The 19,387-nt window shown below is 37.7% G+C and overlaps 1 protein-coding gene across 5 annotated transcripts in view; it reads right to left on the bottom strand.

Moving 5' to 3' along the window:
• Nucleotides 1-19,387, bottom strand: part of fbln2 (fibulin 2) — a 222,830-nt gene that overhangs the window by 20,637 nt on the left and 182,806 nt on the right. For 4 of the 5 annotated variants that reach the window (XM_062969966.1, XM_062969964.1, XM_062969967.1 and 1 more), the window contains 4 exons: nucleotides 18,078-18,218; nucleotides 4,458-4,592; nucleotides 1,683-1,820; nucleotides 1,209-1,352 (listed from right to left, as the gene is read on the bottom strand). In XM_062969966.1, the coding sequence (XP_062826036.1) occupies nucleotides 1,209-1,352; nucleotides 1,683-1,820; nucleotides 4,458-4,592; nucleotides 18,078-18,218 (558 nt within the window). The remainder of the gene's footprint in view (nucleotides 1-1,208; nucleotides 1,353-1,682; nucleotides 1,821-4,457; nucleotides 4,593-18,077; nucleotides 18,219-19,387) is intronic. The other variant, XM_008115563.3, reaches the window with a different exon arrangement.

Consider the following 19,387-nt stretch of genomic DNA (forward strand, 5'->3'; position numbering starts at 1 on the left):
ATTTGTAAGTAAATAATTCATTTTACAAAAACTTGTCTTGCTTCTTTCCATTTTATACGCTATGTGTGTGTGCAGGGGCGGTTCAACCGCGAGGCAAATTAGGCAGTTGCCTGTGGCACCATCCTTTAGGGGGTGCAGTTGAGGCGCTCCCGCATGCACACACACCCCTGCCTCCTCCCCCCAGGGTCACTCCGCTCGCCTTCAGCCTGGGCCTGCCTTCGGGCCTGCTTGGGCCTGCTTTCGCGCCTGGGCCTACCTGTGGCTGCCTTCAGGGCTTGTGGCCACCTTAACCCACACCTATGGCAGGCATCCTCAGAGGTTGTGAGGTCTGTTGGAAGTTAGGTAAGTGGGGTTTATATATCTGTGGAAAGTCCAGGGTGAGAGAAAGAGCTCTTGTCTGTTTGAGGCTAGTTTGAATGTTGCAATTGGCCAGCTTGATTAGCATTTAATAGCCTTGCAGATTCAAAGCCTGGCTGCTTCCTCCCTGGGGGCATCCTTCGTTGGGAGGTGTTAGCTGGCCCTGATTGTTTCCTGTCTGGATTTCCCCTGTTTTCAGAGTTGTTCTTTATTTACTGTCCTGATTTTAGAATTTTTTTCAATACTGGGGGCCAGATTCCCTTTCGGTGGCCTTTTAATTATCTGCCTTGATATTCTGGGTTATATGGCTGTGTGGAAGGACCCTCACTGTTCTTCCACACAGCCACATAACCCAGAATATCAAAGCAGAATAACCCTCAATATCTGCTTTGAACTGAGTCCACACTGCCCTTTAAAAAAAAGATGAGTAACTTTCTCTTTTATCAAGGCCTGACTCTTCCCAAAAGGAATGTGCTCATTTTTCCTGTGCAAATATGAATGAGATCCCTATGGTGTCTGAGGTATATTAATTGCCTTTTGGGTTTGGACACTGTATGCATTAAAATGAGAAAGCATGGATAACTCTTCCATCGCTAGCCTTGCTGCATGTATATGTACAAACCTGGCTTCTTTTGATCTTTTGGCAGTTGCTAAAGTGATCCAACTCAGGACTCCATCTCTCTCTTTCTTTCTCTCTCTCTCTCAGAAACAAATCTTTCTGTGTAGTGATGGGAATTTGGGATACAGACATTATGTACAAAAGAATTTCAAAAGAACTTTTGTTTGTAAGCATTAGATTTTGCAGTTGCATTGAATCTGAATAGGCAGCCAAGTGTCAATCTGATTCTTACCAACACATCTGGTCCCATCTTCACTTGAATGATACCCTCTGCTGCACACTAAAAGGTTCTTCTGACATGTATAGGATCCAACAGTATTGATACAGTTGAACCCAGCTTTGCATGGCTCAGGAATTGATGTACATTCATTAATGTCTGTGGAAGAAATCATATATTAGTGTATCAGAATCAAATTAATCAGAAGCCCATCTTCCAACTGTTGCTTCTTTTACATTCATTTGGCTTTGATTTATGGTGCAATAAATTCCTGGCTGATGGGAATCTATTAGGCAAACATTTAGAAATTTAACATTATGTAAATCCAATCTATAATTTAACTTTAATTGTATTTTTTATAAAAGGAAATTAGTTTTAGAGAAAGAAATTATTGGAACGTTAAAGGCTATTAAACATGATCAAATATGGGTAATACAAAAGTATCAGCAGCTCATTCATCTAGAAATATATTGTTCAAGTTAAACTCACCGACACAATTACCCTCTGGATCTTGTAAAAACCCATCCATGCACCGTTGTTTTGATTCACAATAGAATGATCCCTTTGTGTTTTGACATACAAAGTTTATCTTGCAGCTGTGAGTTTTCCTTTCACATTCATCAATGTCTTTAAAATAAGATTTAAAAAAAATAATTTAGATATTTCTTTTTTAATTCTCTTGTAGTGGCCTAGGTCCTCCTGATATTGTTTATGCAAATATGTACGCTCAACAACAACAAAAGGGTGGGTACACTTTTAAAGGGTGACTCTATAATAGGATATTACAATAATGTACACCATCATCATGTGCTAGCAAGAAATTTTACAATAATTTGTGAGAATCATTTCAACAGCCATATTTGATTGACTAATCGAGCTCCACAGTGAGTTTTTCCATCCCTCTATATTCCAGGTAAAAATGTGGAGGAAAATATATGCAGCTTTTGCTCTTTCCTAAATTCTTTAAAAATTGCTATCAAGGAAGCTACGATATGAGGATATTTGAAGAAACACAGGTCAGGACTCTATGCTATCATGCAACCTGCTAAAGGATGGTAAACCTTGGTAAACCTGTAAGGAGACCTTATTGCATCAGTGGAAATATGGAAGAAAAAATTGTGAGGATATAGTTGAAATTAGCTCTTCTGCTGAGTGGTGATAGCAGTGAGTGATAACAAGTGACACTGACCATAAACTGCATCTACGTGCCCTTGCCACTGCCATAGGAGGAGGTAATCACCCATCATGTGGTTCCTGTCAGAAGCTGTTTCTATGCAATGCCATCTATTTCTTAACAGAAAATTGTCTGTGCTTTGATCACCACTCCCATTCATGTCTGATTACTTTGATACAATGAAGAAATAGTCAAATGCCAAATGATTCTGTCTAACTATGCTATCGGGGCTTTCCACTTTGCTGGGATTGCATGAAAGCTTGGCCATAACCAACTAGAAATTCCTTTAACAAAAGCAAAATCAATGGAAGCTGAAAAGCAATGGTACTGAATGCAAGACCATCATATGTTTTGATCTTTTTATAATTTCCTGAATGGTGAGGCCTTTCTGCCAAGAAAAGGTTAAACATTCACAGACAGGTTACAAATACTCATCTATTTCTAAAATAATGCATCTACAAAAACATGGAAATGAAAGCATTGCTTAATACAGGGATGCTTGGATTTTAGCCCTGGATCCTGTAAAAAAACAAACAAGCCTGAGGACCAATCAGGCATCTGCTTTGTAATATTTAATATGAAAGACTTCAAATTAACAGCATATTAAATGTGGCTATAGGATGCTTTATATATCAAGTATCCCCCCAAGAGATTTGGAAGGTAGTAAATTATTTAGGAGTTGACCCCTACAATCCAGGGCCAGTAAAACTATTAGGAAGAGGCAGAAACCCATCTTAGAAGAATTTGGATTTCATTGAAGTTTTTTTTTGTTACTTATTTAATTTGTATTTTTTTCCAGTTGGACAGTAAGTTTGCTAAGTCCTGTGTTCAAAGAACTTGGCTTGCTTTGGATACTATGAACCTTAGCTAGAATCAGTTTGATGGGATATTCCTTTGGAAGAATAATGTCTTGATCCATCCTGATCCCATTTCACTCCATATAGTAGACTTCTATCTCTAAAATTAAAATTTAACTTAAGATTTTTAAAAAATATTTATTTATCACATCACTTATCTGTTCAAGACATCATGTGTATAGCTGCCAACAAGTTTCCTGTTGAGGCACTGGTGAATGTACTAGGCATCTCCAAATTACATCACAGGCCCCTGAAAAATCACACCATGATCCCTCCCATCCAAATTCTGTCAGAGTGATGGGCAATTTTAAGTTGAATTTTTGTACTTTTGTGTTCAGATTTCAAGAAAATCAACCATTTTTACAATACGTTTGGTGGTAGTTGTGTTGTGGTAGCTGGTACTTGGTAGTTGTGTGGTAGTTGTGTTGGTGGTAGTTGTGTAGACAAGAGGTTTTGCTGATGCTAACAGTGTTGATGGTTGGGTCTACTATGTGATAGATTTGCTAGGGAGTCAGACTAAACATGCCAAAGAGTTTATGAGGGTCCTATGGCTGGAAGTCCTGCCTTATCAGGGTATTTGATCAAGAAACTCAATTCAGGGAAAAAATTACCACCACAAAGTCCTTTTCATTCATTTGCTTTAAAGGAAAAAAGATCTTTGATACTGAGGGTATGGATTGATATTTAGAGAACTGTGTTTATGTGTGAACCTGAATCATTTAGCCCTTCATGAACTCAGGCAAATGTGTCAATAATCTTTGCATGTATATATGTAAGCATTGATTTTAATGTAATTTCAAGGATTATAACACTGGACTATAATTTTGAACTGCCAAACACAACTATTATGTGGTGAGCAGTGAGCAGAAAATTCTGAACAAAAGAATGTTGCTCCCATATCCTCTGACATTTCATAGAAGAAAACTGGAACATATGAGGCCAAGTTATCATCAAAATTTGGTTCAGTCAGCAAAGGTAATGAATGAGGAAAACCAGGAGAGAACACTATATAAATAATGCAAATTGGTTTAGTTGTTTCTCTGCAGGCATGGTTCCAACAACAGACCACTAACTTTGTTGACTAAAGAAAATTTTGTGCTTTAGTTCAAGATCTTGATACAGTTTAGATCTTGACACATGTAATTACTCATAAGATATGAACTAAGGACATGAACCATGCCTTTAAATAACTGATCGAAGCTTGTTCAAAAATAAGTAAAGTTCTGGCCTTACCAACACATTCCCCCTCCTTAAGTTCATAACCTGATTGGCAGCTGAGTTGCTGAAGACATGTAAAGGATCCAACTGTGTTAACACAATGTTCTCCTCTCTTACAAGTATGAGCATCTGTTATACATTCATTAATATCTGAAAGAGGAAACAGGTGTAAGCACATCACACAGTAAAGTACACACCTCTCTTAGGTTCACTCCAGGTCAAAGCCAAAACATCATCCCATAAAAGATTTACATGGTGCTATATTCAAAGCTTGCTGGTAGACTAGCTTAACACACTTCTGTTTTATAGGTAGAAAGGTATGTGACATATTTCTTCTTGTGATTTTGCACTAAACGATACATTTATCAAGGTCACAGTGGAAAGAACTGATTAGACACAGAAGTTAGGAAAGCTATGATAGCAAGCTTTGCAAATCATGCACAGAATGAAACTAGTTACGACAGCGAATAAAATTCAGATTTCATGTTCATTAAAACATTTTTGGAAGGACTTGGTCACTTGAGCACCAGAGGGCACAAAGGACACCCATAACTGCAGTGACAAAGCAACCTGGAGTGAAAGTCACAGAGAAGGACACAAGGAAGAAAAAAATTCTTTGTTAAAAGCATTACCAACTACTGGCATTTAATACCAGCAGGAGTTTAAAATTGGGTTTAGAAAAGCACTAATGATTGAGAGCAAGATTCTAAGCATACCAATCCTATGTCAGGTTGTTTTTTTTAGTTTTTAACTTTTGTTTTTACCCTGTGTCAGGTCGTTATCTTCCCATCCAACTACACAGAAACTATTATCATTTAGTCCTGAGAGAATTCTGCATTCAGGGAATGGGATTTGAATCTCCCAAAGTAACCCCAAAAAGTATTACTTCTTAATTCAAGACTAACCCACCATCTGAAGGAAATAAAATAGAGCATGTGCACTGAAATGTCCTAAGGTTTAACACAGTGCTTCTTAACCTGTGGGTCCTCAGGTATTTTGGCTGACAACTCCCTGAAATCCCAGCCAATTTACCAGCTGTTAGGATTTCTGGGAGTTGAAGGCCAAAAACATCTGGGGACCCCTGGATGAGAACCACTGGTCTAACACAATAATCAACGGAGCCAAGAAATCTATAGTCACTAACTTCTGTTTGGGACCTTGGCACTAAGGACCTCATCACATTGATGAGCTCCGGTGTTCTGATTTGCCAGCCTTCATAACGAATCAGCAGGGCAATAGGGTAATCCCAGAGCACCACCTCACCAGCAGCAATGCTTCCCCATCACATGATTTCCCCTCACATTAGTCCTGTTGTTCCTAATGGAACATGGGGAGGCTCCCGTGTTGCCAGAACGGCATCGTAGAATACTTGCGCCCCGGTTGAGCCACTGAACCCTACTGGAAGTGAGCCTATGTCCTCTCATGGGCGACGTGATGCTCCATGGCTCAGCTTCAGCAGAAGCGTCTTATGGTGCTGAAATTTACTCATATGATGATGTCGTAGATCTCCACCAATTGTATATCCAAGATAGCAGAAAAGTTATAATATTTTATGATTTTTTTTCTGGTTCCTTTTTTTCATACCATAGGCATGCGTGCCAACCGGCACGTAAATCAAAGCCCTCTAGATTCAGTACTTTTTTATTTTTTAATTAGATCCAATCCTTTATCCAAATTAAGTTGGAGGTCTCATAATATGTTCTTAGATCAGGCAGAGCAAATCCCCCTCTTCTTTTATCATCAATTAAGTTCTTCATTTTTATTTGGGGTTTTCTCCCTAGCCAAATAAAATTGCTTAGATCCTTATTCAATTCTTTAAAACTTCTTGGGGTTCTTAAAATTGGTAAACATTGGAAAAGGAATAGCATCCTCAGTAAAATGCTCATTTTAATAGATGATATTCTCCCCCATAATGATAGTTTCTGAGTCTTCCAAATCTTTAAATCCTTTTTTATTTCTTTCCAGGTTTTTTCATAATTATTCTTTAACAATTGAGAGTTCTTCGCTGAGATAACTATTCCTAAATATTTAATTTTTGCTGCAATTTGGATTCCTAGGCATTTTTCTATCTGTTCTTGTTTTTTCTTTGAGATGTTTTTTATGAGAGCATTCGTTTTATTTGTTTTAATTTTTAGTCCTGCCAATTCGCCATATTCCATAATGACATCTATCCATTTTTCCCCTTTTTGGTTGGATCTTCTATTGTACAGATGATATCATCTGGGTATGCTCTCACTTTGTAGCTCACACCTTGAAGCACCTTAGCACCTTGTAAGTCCTTATTCTTTCTGATGTTGTTTAAGAGGATTTCTAAAGTCATTATAAATATAAGGGGGGACAGATTGCAACCCTGTCTTGTTCCCTTCTTGATTTCTATTTCTTTAGATGCAATTTGACACAATGTTTTTCAGGTTCTGTTCTCAGTCCTGTATTTCAAATACTGAAAAGACAAAGGCCCAAAAAAGTAATACAGTGGTCAATGGAACAAGTTACTTTTAAACAACTGTAGCAGATGATAATGATTTACTTTCTAAACTATCAGGAGTAATGGAAAAGAAATTTTAACCTAACTTTCCAAGCTCTATATGTAATCATTGTAACTATAACAAAACTTGGAAAGTTAATTTAAAAGCGAATTCTTTCCCTTTACTCATGACAGTTTAAAGAGTAAATCAAGGCCATGTTCCTTCACATAGTAGGAGCACTGCAGAAGTTCTTTCCCTGGATATTATGAAGCAATATGAAATTTTGGGTAAACCATTTAAAGAAATCTTGAAATGAAATTATGTCCTATTTACACTTATCAAATTTAGTTGGTACACTATTCTCAGCATAGAGAAGCTCATATTATAGCTAAAATAGAAGTATTACAGATGACCATCCATGAAGAAAAATAAACCAAATTTTACATAGTGTGGTTGAACGTTGCAAAGTTTCAAACTCAGAATTTTAATAACTACGCCTTCAAACTCTTGGGCTAGGATAGAAATAGTCTTCATTTCCCCACCACTCATACATACAAGTTCTTTGCATCTTAGTTATGAAGATAAAGATTGTATGAAAGCAAATTCTTTAAAAATAAAGAGAAATGAAATTCTCAGCTCCCTATCCCAGAAGATGAGATGGTAATTACAAGGATTGGGTTGCTGTGAGTTTTCCGAGCTGTATGACCATGTTCTAGAAGCATTATCTCCAGACATTTCACTCACATATAATATGATATAGTCACAATCAGATAAAGGAAGCTGTGTAAAGGAGTAAACCAGAAAATAGAGGACCTTTCAGAAGAACAGAAGCATTGTACACTAAAAAAGAATCCCTCTAATATCATCCAAGCACCAAAAGATCTGGACATAGAATCGGAACAAGATATTGGTGTGAAAAACAACCTCCCTATAGAAATGTATTTTAATATAATCAATAGACCCGTTCAATCATTGAAAAACATGTTTCAATGCCCATTGCTAAATTAGGAGGTGGGGGAGGGAATTGTTTTTAAAGTATTTCTGAAATTGGACAGGGTCCATATCCTAACTATAATGAGGTAACTATTTTTTCGTTACTTTTCAGTTCAGTAATTATGCCAGTGGAGAAGCTTCAGGGGCTCCTTTCTCATTGTCAGCATGAAAATTGCTACAATTATAGAACACATTTACCACTGTTACTCCACCACGTTTCAGAACATTTCACGTATCCACTGATTTGGGGGAAAATGTTAAGGTTTTATTTATTTATTTATTTATTTTGACAAAATAGCTGTCTCCTTGAATTTTCTATACAATGACACAAGATAATAGGGGATCCCCCACTGATTTGGGGGGAAATTTAAGGTTTTGTTTTTGTTTTTTTGTTTTTTTTACAAAAGAGCTATCCCCTTTGAATTTTCTAAACAATGACACAAGATAATAGGGGATCATTTTCAGAAAATTTCAGAAAGATTCACACATCTACTGATTTTTGGATTTTTTTAAGTTTTGACAAAAACGTTTTTAAAAAAAACCACAACAGCTATCTCCTTGACACACAACACAGCATTCATAACTTCAATTTAGGGATTTCCTCCCAGTTCAGCACAGATTTATTTATTAGTATCAGTCAGTCCTCCTTGCAGATTCAATAATGTATTGGAACTTTGGCTAATACTACAGATAGACACTGGGGATGCAAGCAGAATTCTGCTTTAGGACAGGGCCTTTTGAATTCTCTGCCACAGGAGTCCTGATTCCCAAAGTATAAAGGTTGTCTTTGCCCACCACATGTAACTTTTTGTTGGTTACAAACAGATTTTTCTGGTCCCCTGCTATATTTTGGTGGAATCATCCTAACTGAGCACCTAACAGCTCTGATTCCCCAACAGTTGCTGATGGGATGCATACAGATTTTCCTATCACACACAAAAACAGCACTTCAGCAATGGAAGAATCCGTAGTATTTAAAAAAAAAAATGTTTAGAATTCCATCTGCAAATAATCTGTTTCTGCAACGCTTTGCAGATGGATTCCGATGGTATACTGACCAAACTTTGCCAGGAAAACTCAGGTTACCTTAGGATAATGACTTGAAGGCAAAGAACAATATAAATATAGACCAGAAAATGATAAGTGAAACATGCCACCACATTCAGCGCCCCACCCCCATCCCAAAACTCTAAAGATGAGGTATTTTGACTGGATAACATCAACATATTATTATTATTATTATTATTATTATTATTATTATTATTAGTAGTAGTAGTAGTAGTAGTAGTAGTATTTACCCTGCTTTTCTCTGCCAAAGGAGATTCAAGGTGGCTAACATTAAAAACCATAACAATGTGTGAATTAAAACATAACACATATAAACATTAAAATAGAATTAAACACAGAAATATTTAAAAAATACATATTTAAAACAATTAAACAAAGTATTGTCGGTCACTTTATTTTGATAGGACAGATGACAGATAGACAAAGGCCTGGGAGAGAATCAGATTGCTTCACTACTTTTCATTGTGTGAAGTGAAGATTACAATGTAGCCCTGCTGTTCCTACTAATTGATAAACTGCTCAGGTGGCCAGGAAGAGATAAATCACACTAGTAAGAGAGATAAAATCTTTCCCCTCATCTAAGTTATACTAAAATGTATATCCCATTATGATTGTGAGGGATGCTTGTTAAGAGGCTTACAGATGTGGAATGAATACTGTTAGATATAACAATGCTCAAGGAATTAACCCTTGGCTATCCAAGTGTATATAGACAGCTGTTTAGAGATATATTGTACTCCACCAGAAGAGCTGGTGTTTGTAACAAATATATGGTTGAAGTATATTGTTTAAGATGGTAATGTTCTTCTATGTGATCATTATAGGAAACCCTGCTGCAGAGATACAAAGAGAAGCTCAATCCCTATGAAGATATAACATCTTACTTGCCATATATCATAATTTAATGAATGTATGACATCTTCCACACAATATGATATGAAGAAAGCAAAGCACTCAGACATTAACATGTCTGTGTTTCTTCCTAAGAGGAATGTATATGTTTGTATATCTATCATGGTCTATAGCCTAAAATTACCAAAGAGACTGCTAATTTTTACATATAAATATCCAAGTATTCTAATCTGTAAAGATGCTTAAGTGGAGTGTTGATGTTAACTCTGCCTAATCTAGCTTTCACGTCACAAGTTGGATACTCAGGTGGCCAGAAGGCAATAACAGAACCCTAGGCAGAATCCATATTAGCTGAAAATGGTGAACGGGCCTTCAATCCCAAAACTCTAAAGAAATAGGGGTGGAGAACCATATCCGTTTCACTGTGTGGGCTATACAAGTCTTTGGCTTGATTTACTACAGATCTCCTTAAAATAATAAATGAGAGCTTGAAGGTGCCAAAAAAAATTACTAACTAAATTTTACATTTAGCAGCTACAACCACAGTTTTGAAATGACAAGCATTTACAGTTTGATTTCATTCTGCATTACCCCAACCTCACCTGTGATATAATTTTAGGAGAACATAGACAAATTGGAATGGGCTCCAAAGAAGTCAGTGATGATGATCAGCATAAAAATGAGGCAAAACGAAAAGATATGGGTATGTTTAGCTTGAAGATAAGATTGAAATAGCAGGGTGTATAGCAACACCCTGAATAGTTGAAGGGCATATCCTAGCCCAGAGGCCTAGAGCTAATATGTTTAACTTTTGAGGGGACAGATTTTGATTGAACATTATAAGAAATATGTTTGTGATTCAACTGAAAAAAATTACAAAAGGTTTACAAGCACAGAGCTTATAAATGTTACTTTTAAATTTCAGTTCCCAAATATTCCCAACCAGCACGGTCAATGAAGAACACTGGGAGATGCAGTTTTGTTTTGTTTCTAGCAAGGCTTTTCTTCTTTGAATGCATTCAAACAGAAACTGGACAGCGATCTAACGTGGGAATTCTCTAGCTTAGTCTTCCTGCATTTTCAGTAGATTTGTTCAAGTGACTTGAAAGATGCCTGCAGTTCTATCATTCTTGAAAATAAAAATTGTGAATTATTACAGGGGGAAGAAAGCAAACTATAAATTGCACACTGAATCCCCAAGTGACCTTGACATTTCATTAAAACAAGAAGGATATGGAAACATGAAAACAGAAGTCTCCAATTACATTCCCCATCTACAGGATTTATAAATAGCCCTTTCCTTAGAAATATATACAAGTCAAAGAAATTTCACAGGTTGGACTTGTATGTTGATTGTTTCTAGATGAATGCTGAGACAGACTTGTACGAGGAAATGCTACACACACACACACACACATACACACAGAGAATATAAGAAGATGTTAAGCTGTCAAGAAGCAATCAAACACTACCAGTATCTTCTTATCTGTAAAAATGTGAAGTTTGATGACGGCCAGTAAAATAAAAACAATAAACAAACCATTATAAGGTATCAAAGTTCCAAGAAAAGTTTATTTGTGTGTCAACCCTATATTAACATTTTAACTAGACTTTCAAACAGAATATCCTCCAATACTTCTATGAGCTAAATGCTCCACGAAATTGCATCTTAGCTGTCAGCTCATCATTTTTTTGATGTTGTTGTTTACCACACTGTTGTTAACAGGTCACATAGGTGTTCTCATGATCATTTCTAAACATTAGATTCCCAAATATGTTCAGCTTATGGACACGTTCATACATTGAGACCTGAGGAGAACTTTCTAAATAAAATATTTTTAAAGATTTTAAAATAAATAAATAGCTTTTCTAACATCCACTTCATCTTAGCATTGCATCTTGTGAACATCTGGATAGCTTTATGGAATAATATTAGTCAAACTCTTTCGAAATACTTACAGAACTGCCTAATATTCCTAATATCTATTTATTGATTTCATTTACTCTAGTGAACTTGAAGCAGTGGCTCATATTTATAGACAAGCAATCCATCAGAAAATGACTGCTTATAATAATTTCTTGGTAAGGATCCAGGCACATAGACTCACACATGGTTGGGTGCATTTGCCTGTTTTGTTCCTATCAATGCACATTCCTTACAGCAGGAGAGACTCCTGTGATCTTCTAAATGAGAACTTCTTAAACTATTTCCACTCACAACCCTTTTCTGCCCGAGAAATTTTATGTGGCCCCAGGTATATAGATACATAAAATAGACATAAAAAATCAAACATTTACTGAAAACAAGCCTTACTAGCTAAACAGGCTGATTTTCTGTTATGGTTGAGCCTTATGGCTCCAATTCTGGGAGACGTGGTCGTAAGACTCCTCGAGAGTCAGACTCTCTTGAGGAGCGAGAGAGGAAACGGCTGCGGGACTTATTTGCAGAACCAACAGACGAAGATTCCTTTGAGGGTTTTACCGAGGGAATGGAGGAAGAGGTGGTTAGCTCAGAGGAGGATGACATGGAATGGACTCGTGTGAGGGAGGATTTGGGTGTTCCTGGTAATGATAGCATGGGAAGCGACTGGCGGGTTGCAGGATCGGACCCGTGGACGAGTTGGAGGGATGGAACGGGATCCACAGCTGGGGATGCTGTGGGGCGTAGTCAAAGATGTTTTAGCTCTGATGAGGATGATGATGATGAGGCACCTGGAATTAGGGGAGCAGCTGATAGCGATGAGGAGTTGTAAACTGGCATAAAATGGGGTTTTGAATCCAGGGCTAATTGCGTTGGGCAAGGTAATCTGGACGAACGCTTGGGCTCTTGTTGGGAATTTCCAGAAGACGGGTGTGTTTCATTTGCTGAATACGTAAGTTACCAAGGACATTGGGCATAGACGGCGGGAGGAACTGTGTGGGCTTTTGTTGTGCAACCTGTGTTTAATCTTATTAGCTTGGACCTCCGTCGTCTTCTTGACGGACATTATTTACCTACTCTGGATTGACGCTGGACTGACTGACTGACTACGACCTTGGACTATCCTTTCTGTGGCTATCGGTGGAATTCGTGGAACCTTAGACGCCTGCACCTGGCTATCGACCTCGGACCGGATTGGGACCCCGCTGACCGCTGCAACCCTGATTGATGTATTTGGACCCGGAGTTCGCCCGCTGCACGGAGGAGTAACAACTTAGTTACTCAACCACAGCTGTTGAGTAGCAGAGAGGAATCTGCTACCAGTATTTATGTTTAATTGAATCCTTGTTTACCAGCTTTTGTTTGTTTAAAGTGCCAGGCTGAAGTAAGCATTTTTGGTTTAACCCGGATTAAACTCCTGTTTAATCCGGTTTATCTTTTGAACCGTTTTTGAGTGACTTTTCATATTGAAGGCGAGTGTTTGCCTAGCCCTTTGTTTTTTACGAGCATTTTTTGGTTCTGTATCTTTAATAAACTGTGTTGAATCTTATCTGGTGGCGTTCTGTCTGTGACATTTTCCTTATTATTAAGTACAACTGAAGTATTTTTTTCATAATCCACCACAGACATTGCATTCATGTCAATGTCCAAAAGTAGAAATTAGTTGTCATTCAGAAACCATTTACTATTAACAAATTCTTCACAACCCACATTTTCTCTTACAGGGTAGGGACCTACAGTTTAAGAAGCAATGCTCTACATTTTGATGAATTATAGACAATGGTCTGGCAATACTTTTGGAAGGATAGGCCCCCAGTCCCTGCCTAAATTGGGCACATGTGTTTCCAGACATAACACTGACATAGAATACTAGAACTATTTAGTCCAATCCCAGCCATGAAGAAAAACACAGCTAAAGTACTACTGAAAAATACCCATCCAATCTCTGCTTAAAGACCTTCAACGAATGATAGTCCACTACCGCCCCAAGTCAGTCCAATGAACAGCTCCTACTTCCAGGAAGTTCTTTTTAATGTTTAACTGGAATCTCCTTTCTTGTAATTAGAATCCACTGGACCAGGTCTTAGTCTATGCATTTTCAGAAAACAAGCACACTCCACCTCCACATTATAGCCTTTCGGCTACTAACTGTCACACATCACAAATCAATCTGATTTTCTTCAAGTCAAGCACAGTAAATCCCTTTGACCACTCTTTAAGTGCTTGGTTTCCAGATCCCTTAGAATCTTGATTACTTTCTTCTGTTAGACCAGGATGGACACAAAACCAAGACAATAGTGCTTAATTAAATTATCATGTACACCAGGAAGTTATTGTGGGGCTAGTTTAGAAAAGAAATACTCTGGACTGGCTCAGGAGGCCTCAGAGATGTCCACACATTGTGTGCCTAACTCATGACAGTGTGGAGCCAACATGGTCAAGCCAGGCTGAAACAAATTTAGTTTGGCTGGACCATCATCTTACTTTGTCACTGTCACACTGCTGGACAGAAGAACTCCTGGCTATTGCAGACATTCCGTAGCACAGCGCATCCACAAGTCAAGAGTTCTCCTCGAGCTCTATGACCATCTGCAGCAGTGATGGTAACATGAATTTGATGCACTTCCTTTTCCTTTTACTATTGAGCACAGGGATAGTGGCATGACAAAGATCTGGTTGTGCTGTCCACAACGTATACAATTGTGGGAATGCTCCAGAGTTTTGCCCTTAGTGTGCAACTAAACCAGTTTAACCCAGTTTACCACACAATAAGGACCAGAATTCCTGGACATCATCTTGATATCCAGGAGTGACTTCTCAGTGTGAAGCATACAGCCCATGTAGACAAGCATGAAGTTGAAGACACTAGCAAAACAGTAAGACAATTCATTGTAAATTGATAGATTCACTCAATATAGCCTCAGTCTTCAGCTTGCAAGCAGTGCTGTAAATAACCAGTGTTCTTGGATGACTCTCTTTTATAGGGTACCCATACATCAAAGCTGATTTGAAGGTAAGCAACAATAACAACTGGAGACTCAAAGAAACAGACCTTAATAGTAAACAGCAACTAAGACTGGAGATTCAGAGAAGCACAGAAGTTCCATGAGACCAGATAGCTCTGCTTCTTACTAAGTCATGGACAAATCCCATAAATGAAATTTCAAGTCTGTTTCTGCTAGAGTAACTACATTGAATCAGTATCAAAATGGCCAATAAGATTTGTGACACTGAATAAAATGTTGAATAGCAAGTCACTGGTAATATTAACCCTATCGACACATTATGTCAACTCTTATTGGAACTACAGTAGAGTCTCACTTATCCAACATAAACGGGCCGGCAGAACGTTGGATAAGCAAATATGTTGGATAATAAGGAAAGATGAAAGAGAAGCCTATTAAACATCAAATTAGGTTATGATTTTACAAATTAAGCACCAAAACATCATGTTATGCAACAAATTTGACAGAAAAAGTAATTCAATATGCAGTCATGCTACGTAGTAATTACTGTATTTATGAATTTAGCACCAAAAAATCACGATATATTGAAAACATTGACTACAAAAATGCATTGGATAATCCAGAATGTTGGATAAGCGAATGTTGGATAAGTGAGACTCTACTGTAGTAATTTGACTAAAACTCCCAGAATCTCTTAATAGCCTGGCGGCAGCAAAGTTTTTATCCTAAAAAATAACTTTTCCAAGTTCTGGTTGGATGCTGTATAAACAGACAGACAGTTTCAGCACGTATTCAGGAAATCTACTTCTGACTACATCTGGGCTTTAAAACTTTTTATAATTAACTTACATAAAATCAGAGTAAAAATTCTTCTTAATTCACCCAGTCTGGAAGCATGTCTCACATACTGATATTATTTTGAAAACATTAAACATTAGAATCTTATAGTTTGAAAAGTTGTTTACATTTCTCTGCCAAATACTTCAAAATGGAGCACTATAACTGATTAGCTGGCTAAAAAAACCCTTTATGGTTCCATTGAGGGACTGAGACAGCAGCCCAATAAATTAAAAACCATAATATGCTTGTGGTTTTCCCTGTATCCAAAACGTAAAAAAACAAAAAAACAAAACCCTGTAACAATAGCAAATGTACTCCATGCACCACACGTACCCTCCGAGACAAACAGTGTGACAGGAAACACGTACAGTGGGAATATGTGTCAGAAACAACATTCATTATCATGTGTATCTTCTTGGTTTTAATCTATTGCCACTTGTGCGGCAACAGAGTTGAGAAAAATGTAGCCAGAAGGCATATGTGTTTGTTTGAAAGAACAGTCGTTCCTTCCATATGTGGAGTTTTGAAAAGGCAAGAATTGTGCTGTATACCAGTAGAAAACCTTTCACCTCAGCTACAGTACAAGGAAAGTAAGGAAGGACTAAAGCTGTGTCTACACCTTCAATAATATTTGGAAGTATCAGGCAGTATTACAACCAGGATACCTGTAGTGTCTGAAGTCCAATTTATTTCTGTACATGGCATCATACCCACAGATGTCATCTGTTCTACATGGGTTTGACGGTTGTGCATCAGCCTCAGGATCCCAAAAAAAAAAACTAACTCTTCTCTGTGTGTATAATAGATGTTTTCTTACCAAGCTGGATTTTCCAAGTTCCCAAGCCACATACCATCCCTTGTGATATCCCTGAAATATCTTTCTTCAATTAGCTGGTTACTAATTTAGTCAAAATATTTACATGCTGTTACACACAATATATATAGGTGCAACGTGGCAACAAAATGACAGCACCCATGTAAAGTTGGCCCTTCACATTCACTGGTTTAGGGGTAGAAGATGCCCATATAATTAGAAAAATCTCTATATTCTTATATTTAGGAACTAAGGAACCTGAGCAAAGTGCTACTTCCATCCTTTGATTGCAGGCCTTGCTGGTCTTCTTAGTCTCTCAGAAAGTCTCTCTGTGAAAGTTAAATCCACAAATATCTCCACAAAAATCAAACCGGAATTTTTGCAACCAATAATCAAATAGGAAATGGCAAACCAGCTGTATTGTAAAAAGCACAGTATAATCTGTGCAATAGGATCAGCAAACTATACATTAAAAACTGGCACAAAGCTGACACAAACAAGAAGGTTTTTAGTGTGCCCCCAAATGGCAACAAAATCAGTGTATTTTTGATGGATTTAACGTATTAACCAGATATCCTCCCTTAGACTATTAGGAATAGTTTAGGGTCTGAACGTACTGATTTACAACTGTTATTTCCTGTAATGTAACTATTTGGAATGTTCTTATTGCAATCCAAGCACCAGGTATAAATTATACATTGTTGTTAAAAGACCTGTATACAAAATATTCTACTCAAACAAATGCATAATAGCAGCATTCTGTGATATAACAAGAACACACACCAACTGCAGATTTCCTTTCTATCTTCCTATGTAATACCCTCTTAGCGATAATTTGGCTGAAGAGAGGATAAAAATCCTGGCAAAAGAGTGCAAGTGTTCTAAACTTGCAAGTATTTTTAGAGTGTTACTCCAATCAGGCCTAGCAAGCAAATCCAATGGTGGTGACAAAGAATGGAGTTGCAGTCCATTGGGTCTTCTCCATCCCTGCTATAAAATGAATGGATTCTAGGTAAACTTCTCATTTCAAACCCTTACCCGCTAGGGAAACTGAATAAAATCACAAGTGAAATCCAAACAGAATAGGCATGTATTATGTGACTATTAAACTGACAAGACTATCAAGCTCATCAAGCACTGAAAAAGTTATTCTAAGTATTATAATTCATATATTAAAAATCAGGGATTGGGACAGTTATAATTTGGATCACTTTTCCCAAACTGCCTGAGTGAGCTATGATCATTTTCATGCAAAAGGAAACTTTATCAAACTTTCTCACATCCCCACCCCGTAGCCCAATCTCTAGTTGCACAGATTTTCATAATTTTCATAACATAAATGCATGGATCTGTCATTCTTCTTCATCATTCACACAGTCGTTTCCGACTCTTTGTGACCTCATGGAACATTCCATAAAATCAAATGCTGTAAAAATCAAATTGCCCAGGTGATAAAACGATTGTGTCACTAAAACCAATTTTTTTTCCCTGCTGGAGTATCATAGCTCTTAATTTGGAGGGCTGTGTAAACATCTTATGAAGTCAAAGCCAAACAACACAGAATAGATGATGTGAAAAATAGTTCCTAAAACAGGACATGCATTTTCACAGACTAAATACAGATAGACTTATTGCAAACTAGAGCAGGAGCTGAATGTATTGCAGAGAATGAAGGCTGATAGTACCAGAGTGAATTGTTCACACCTATCATCTTACCAACACATTTTCTATGCATGTTGAGTACAAAGCCCTCTGCACAGATAACACTGTGGTTGACACAGTAGAATGATCCCCGTGTGTTCACACATAGTTGTCTTCTGGAACAACTGTGAATACCTGTAAGGCACTCATCCAGATCTTTATCAACACATTGTAGTCAGAAAGGGAAAAATAACATTACATTAAAATTACTCCTGGGACAAAATAACATGTCTCCCACACCAGAACACTCTAATTAACAACGTAACTGAATTAAAGTGCTATAATTTCCTTGTGTTAAGTTTCCAAATGACTGAACTGATTCTATAATTGGAGAATATGGGTCTTTGTCAGAATCCACTTGGATTCTCAACTACAGTGTATAGAATGTTTCTCCTTCTCTTTAGAATTTGTGGTATTAAGTCTCCTTTTAAGTGATCACAATTTGAAGTGATGTACCAATGGGACAGCCAGGGTAGCGTAGTGGACTCAGTGTTGGACAATGACAGTGGAATTTAAGATTTGAATCCTTATTCAGCTAAAAAAACCCCACCCTCTCAGCCTCAATGGAAAGTTTTCTCAACCCCTCTCTGACCAAATCATGCCAAGAAACACCAGGTCACCTCAGGGCCACCCTAAGTCAGAAACAACTTCAAGGCACACAAAAACAAACCAAAAACAACCAATGGGTCAGGGGTGAAAATTATGGTGAGGAATATTCCTTGTAGCAAAAAAAGAAATAATCAGTGTCCTTCTTCTATTCGATGTAAAAGACCCATCAAACCAAATTCAAGGAAACCAACTTTGCCAACACACCTATAATCATATGTGTCTTTCAACAGATTGCGAACAACTGCATGGGGCTGAGCAGGAGTCAACACCCCCACAGCACAGCCTGGTGTGCCAGAAGTGATATCTCATCAACTTACCTCCATTTTAGACAGAAAAAAATTATTGGAGGGGGGAAGTTCTGAAGGGGAAGTACGGCTGGTGGGAATGAGAGAGAGGGCCTTCTCCGTGGTCACCCCCCACCTCTGGAACTCCCTACCTAAAGAAAAAAAGCTGCCCCCCTCCCTCCTCTCCTTCAAAAAACAACTGAAGACCTATGTACACTAGCATATGGGGAGGAGGAGGATTAGATAAAGAGAGAGTACTACAGGGCCTCTGGCTGAGAACTACGGTATATCATATTTGGACCTTCCTAGTCCATGCCAGCCCAATGGTCATTGTTTGACCATATAACCATCTACACTGTGAACTCTATTTAGCTGCTGTAAATTAATGTGGATGTTTGTTTGGATTTTGTTGTTATATAATTTTGTTTGACT

This window comes from Anolis carolinensis, chromosome 2 (genome assembly GCF_035594765.1).
Source record: "Anolis carolinensis isolate JA03-04 chromosome 2, rAnoCar3.1.pri, whole genome shotgun sequence".
Lineage (NCBI taxonomy): Eukaryota > Metazoa > Chordata > Lepidosauria > Squamata > Dactyloidae > Anolis > Anolis carolinensis.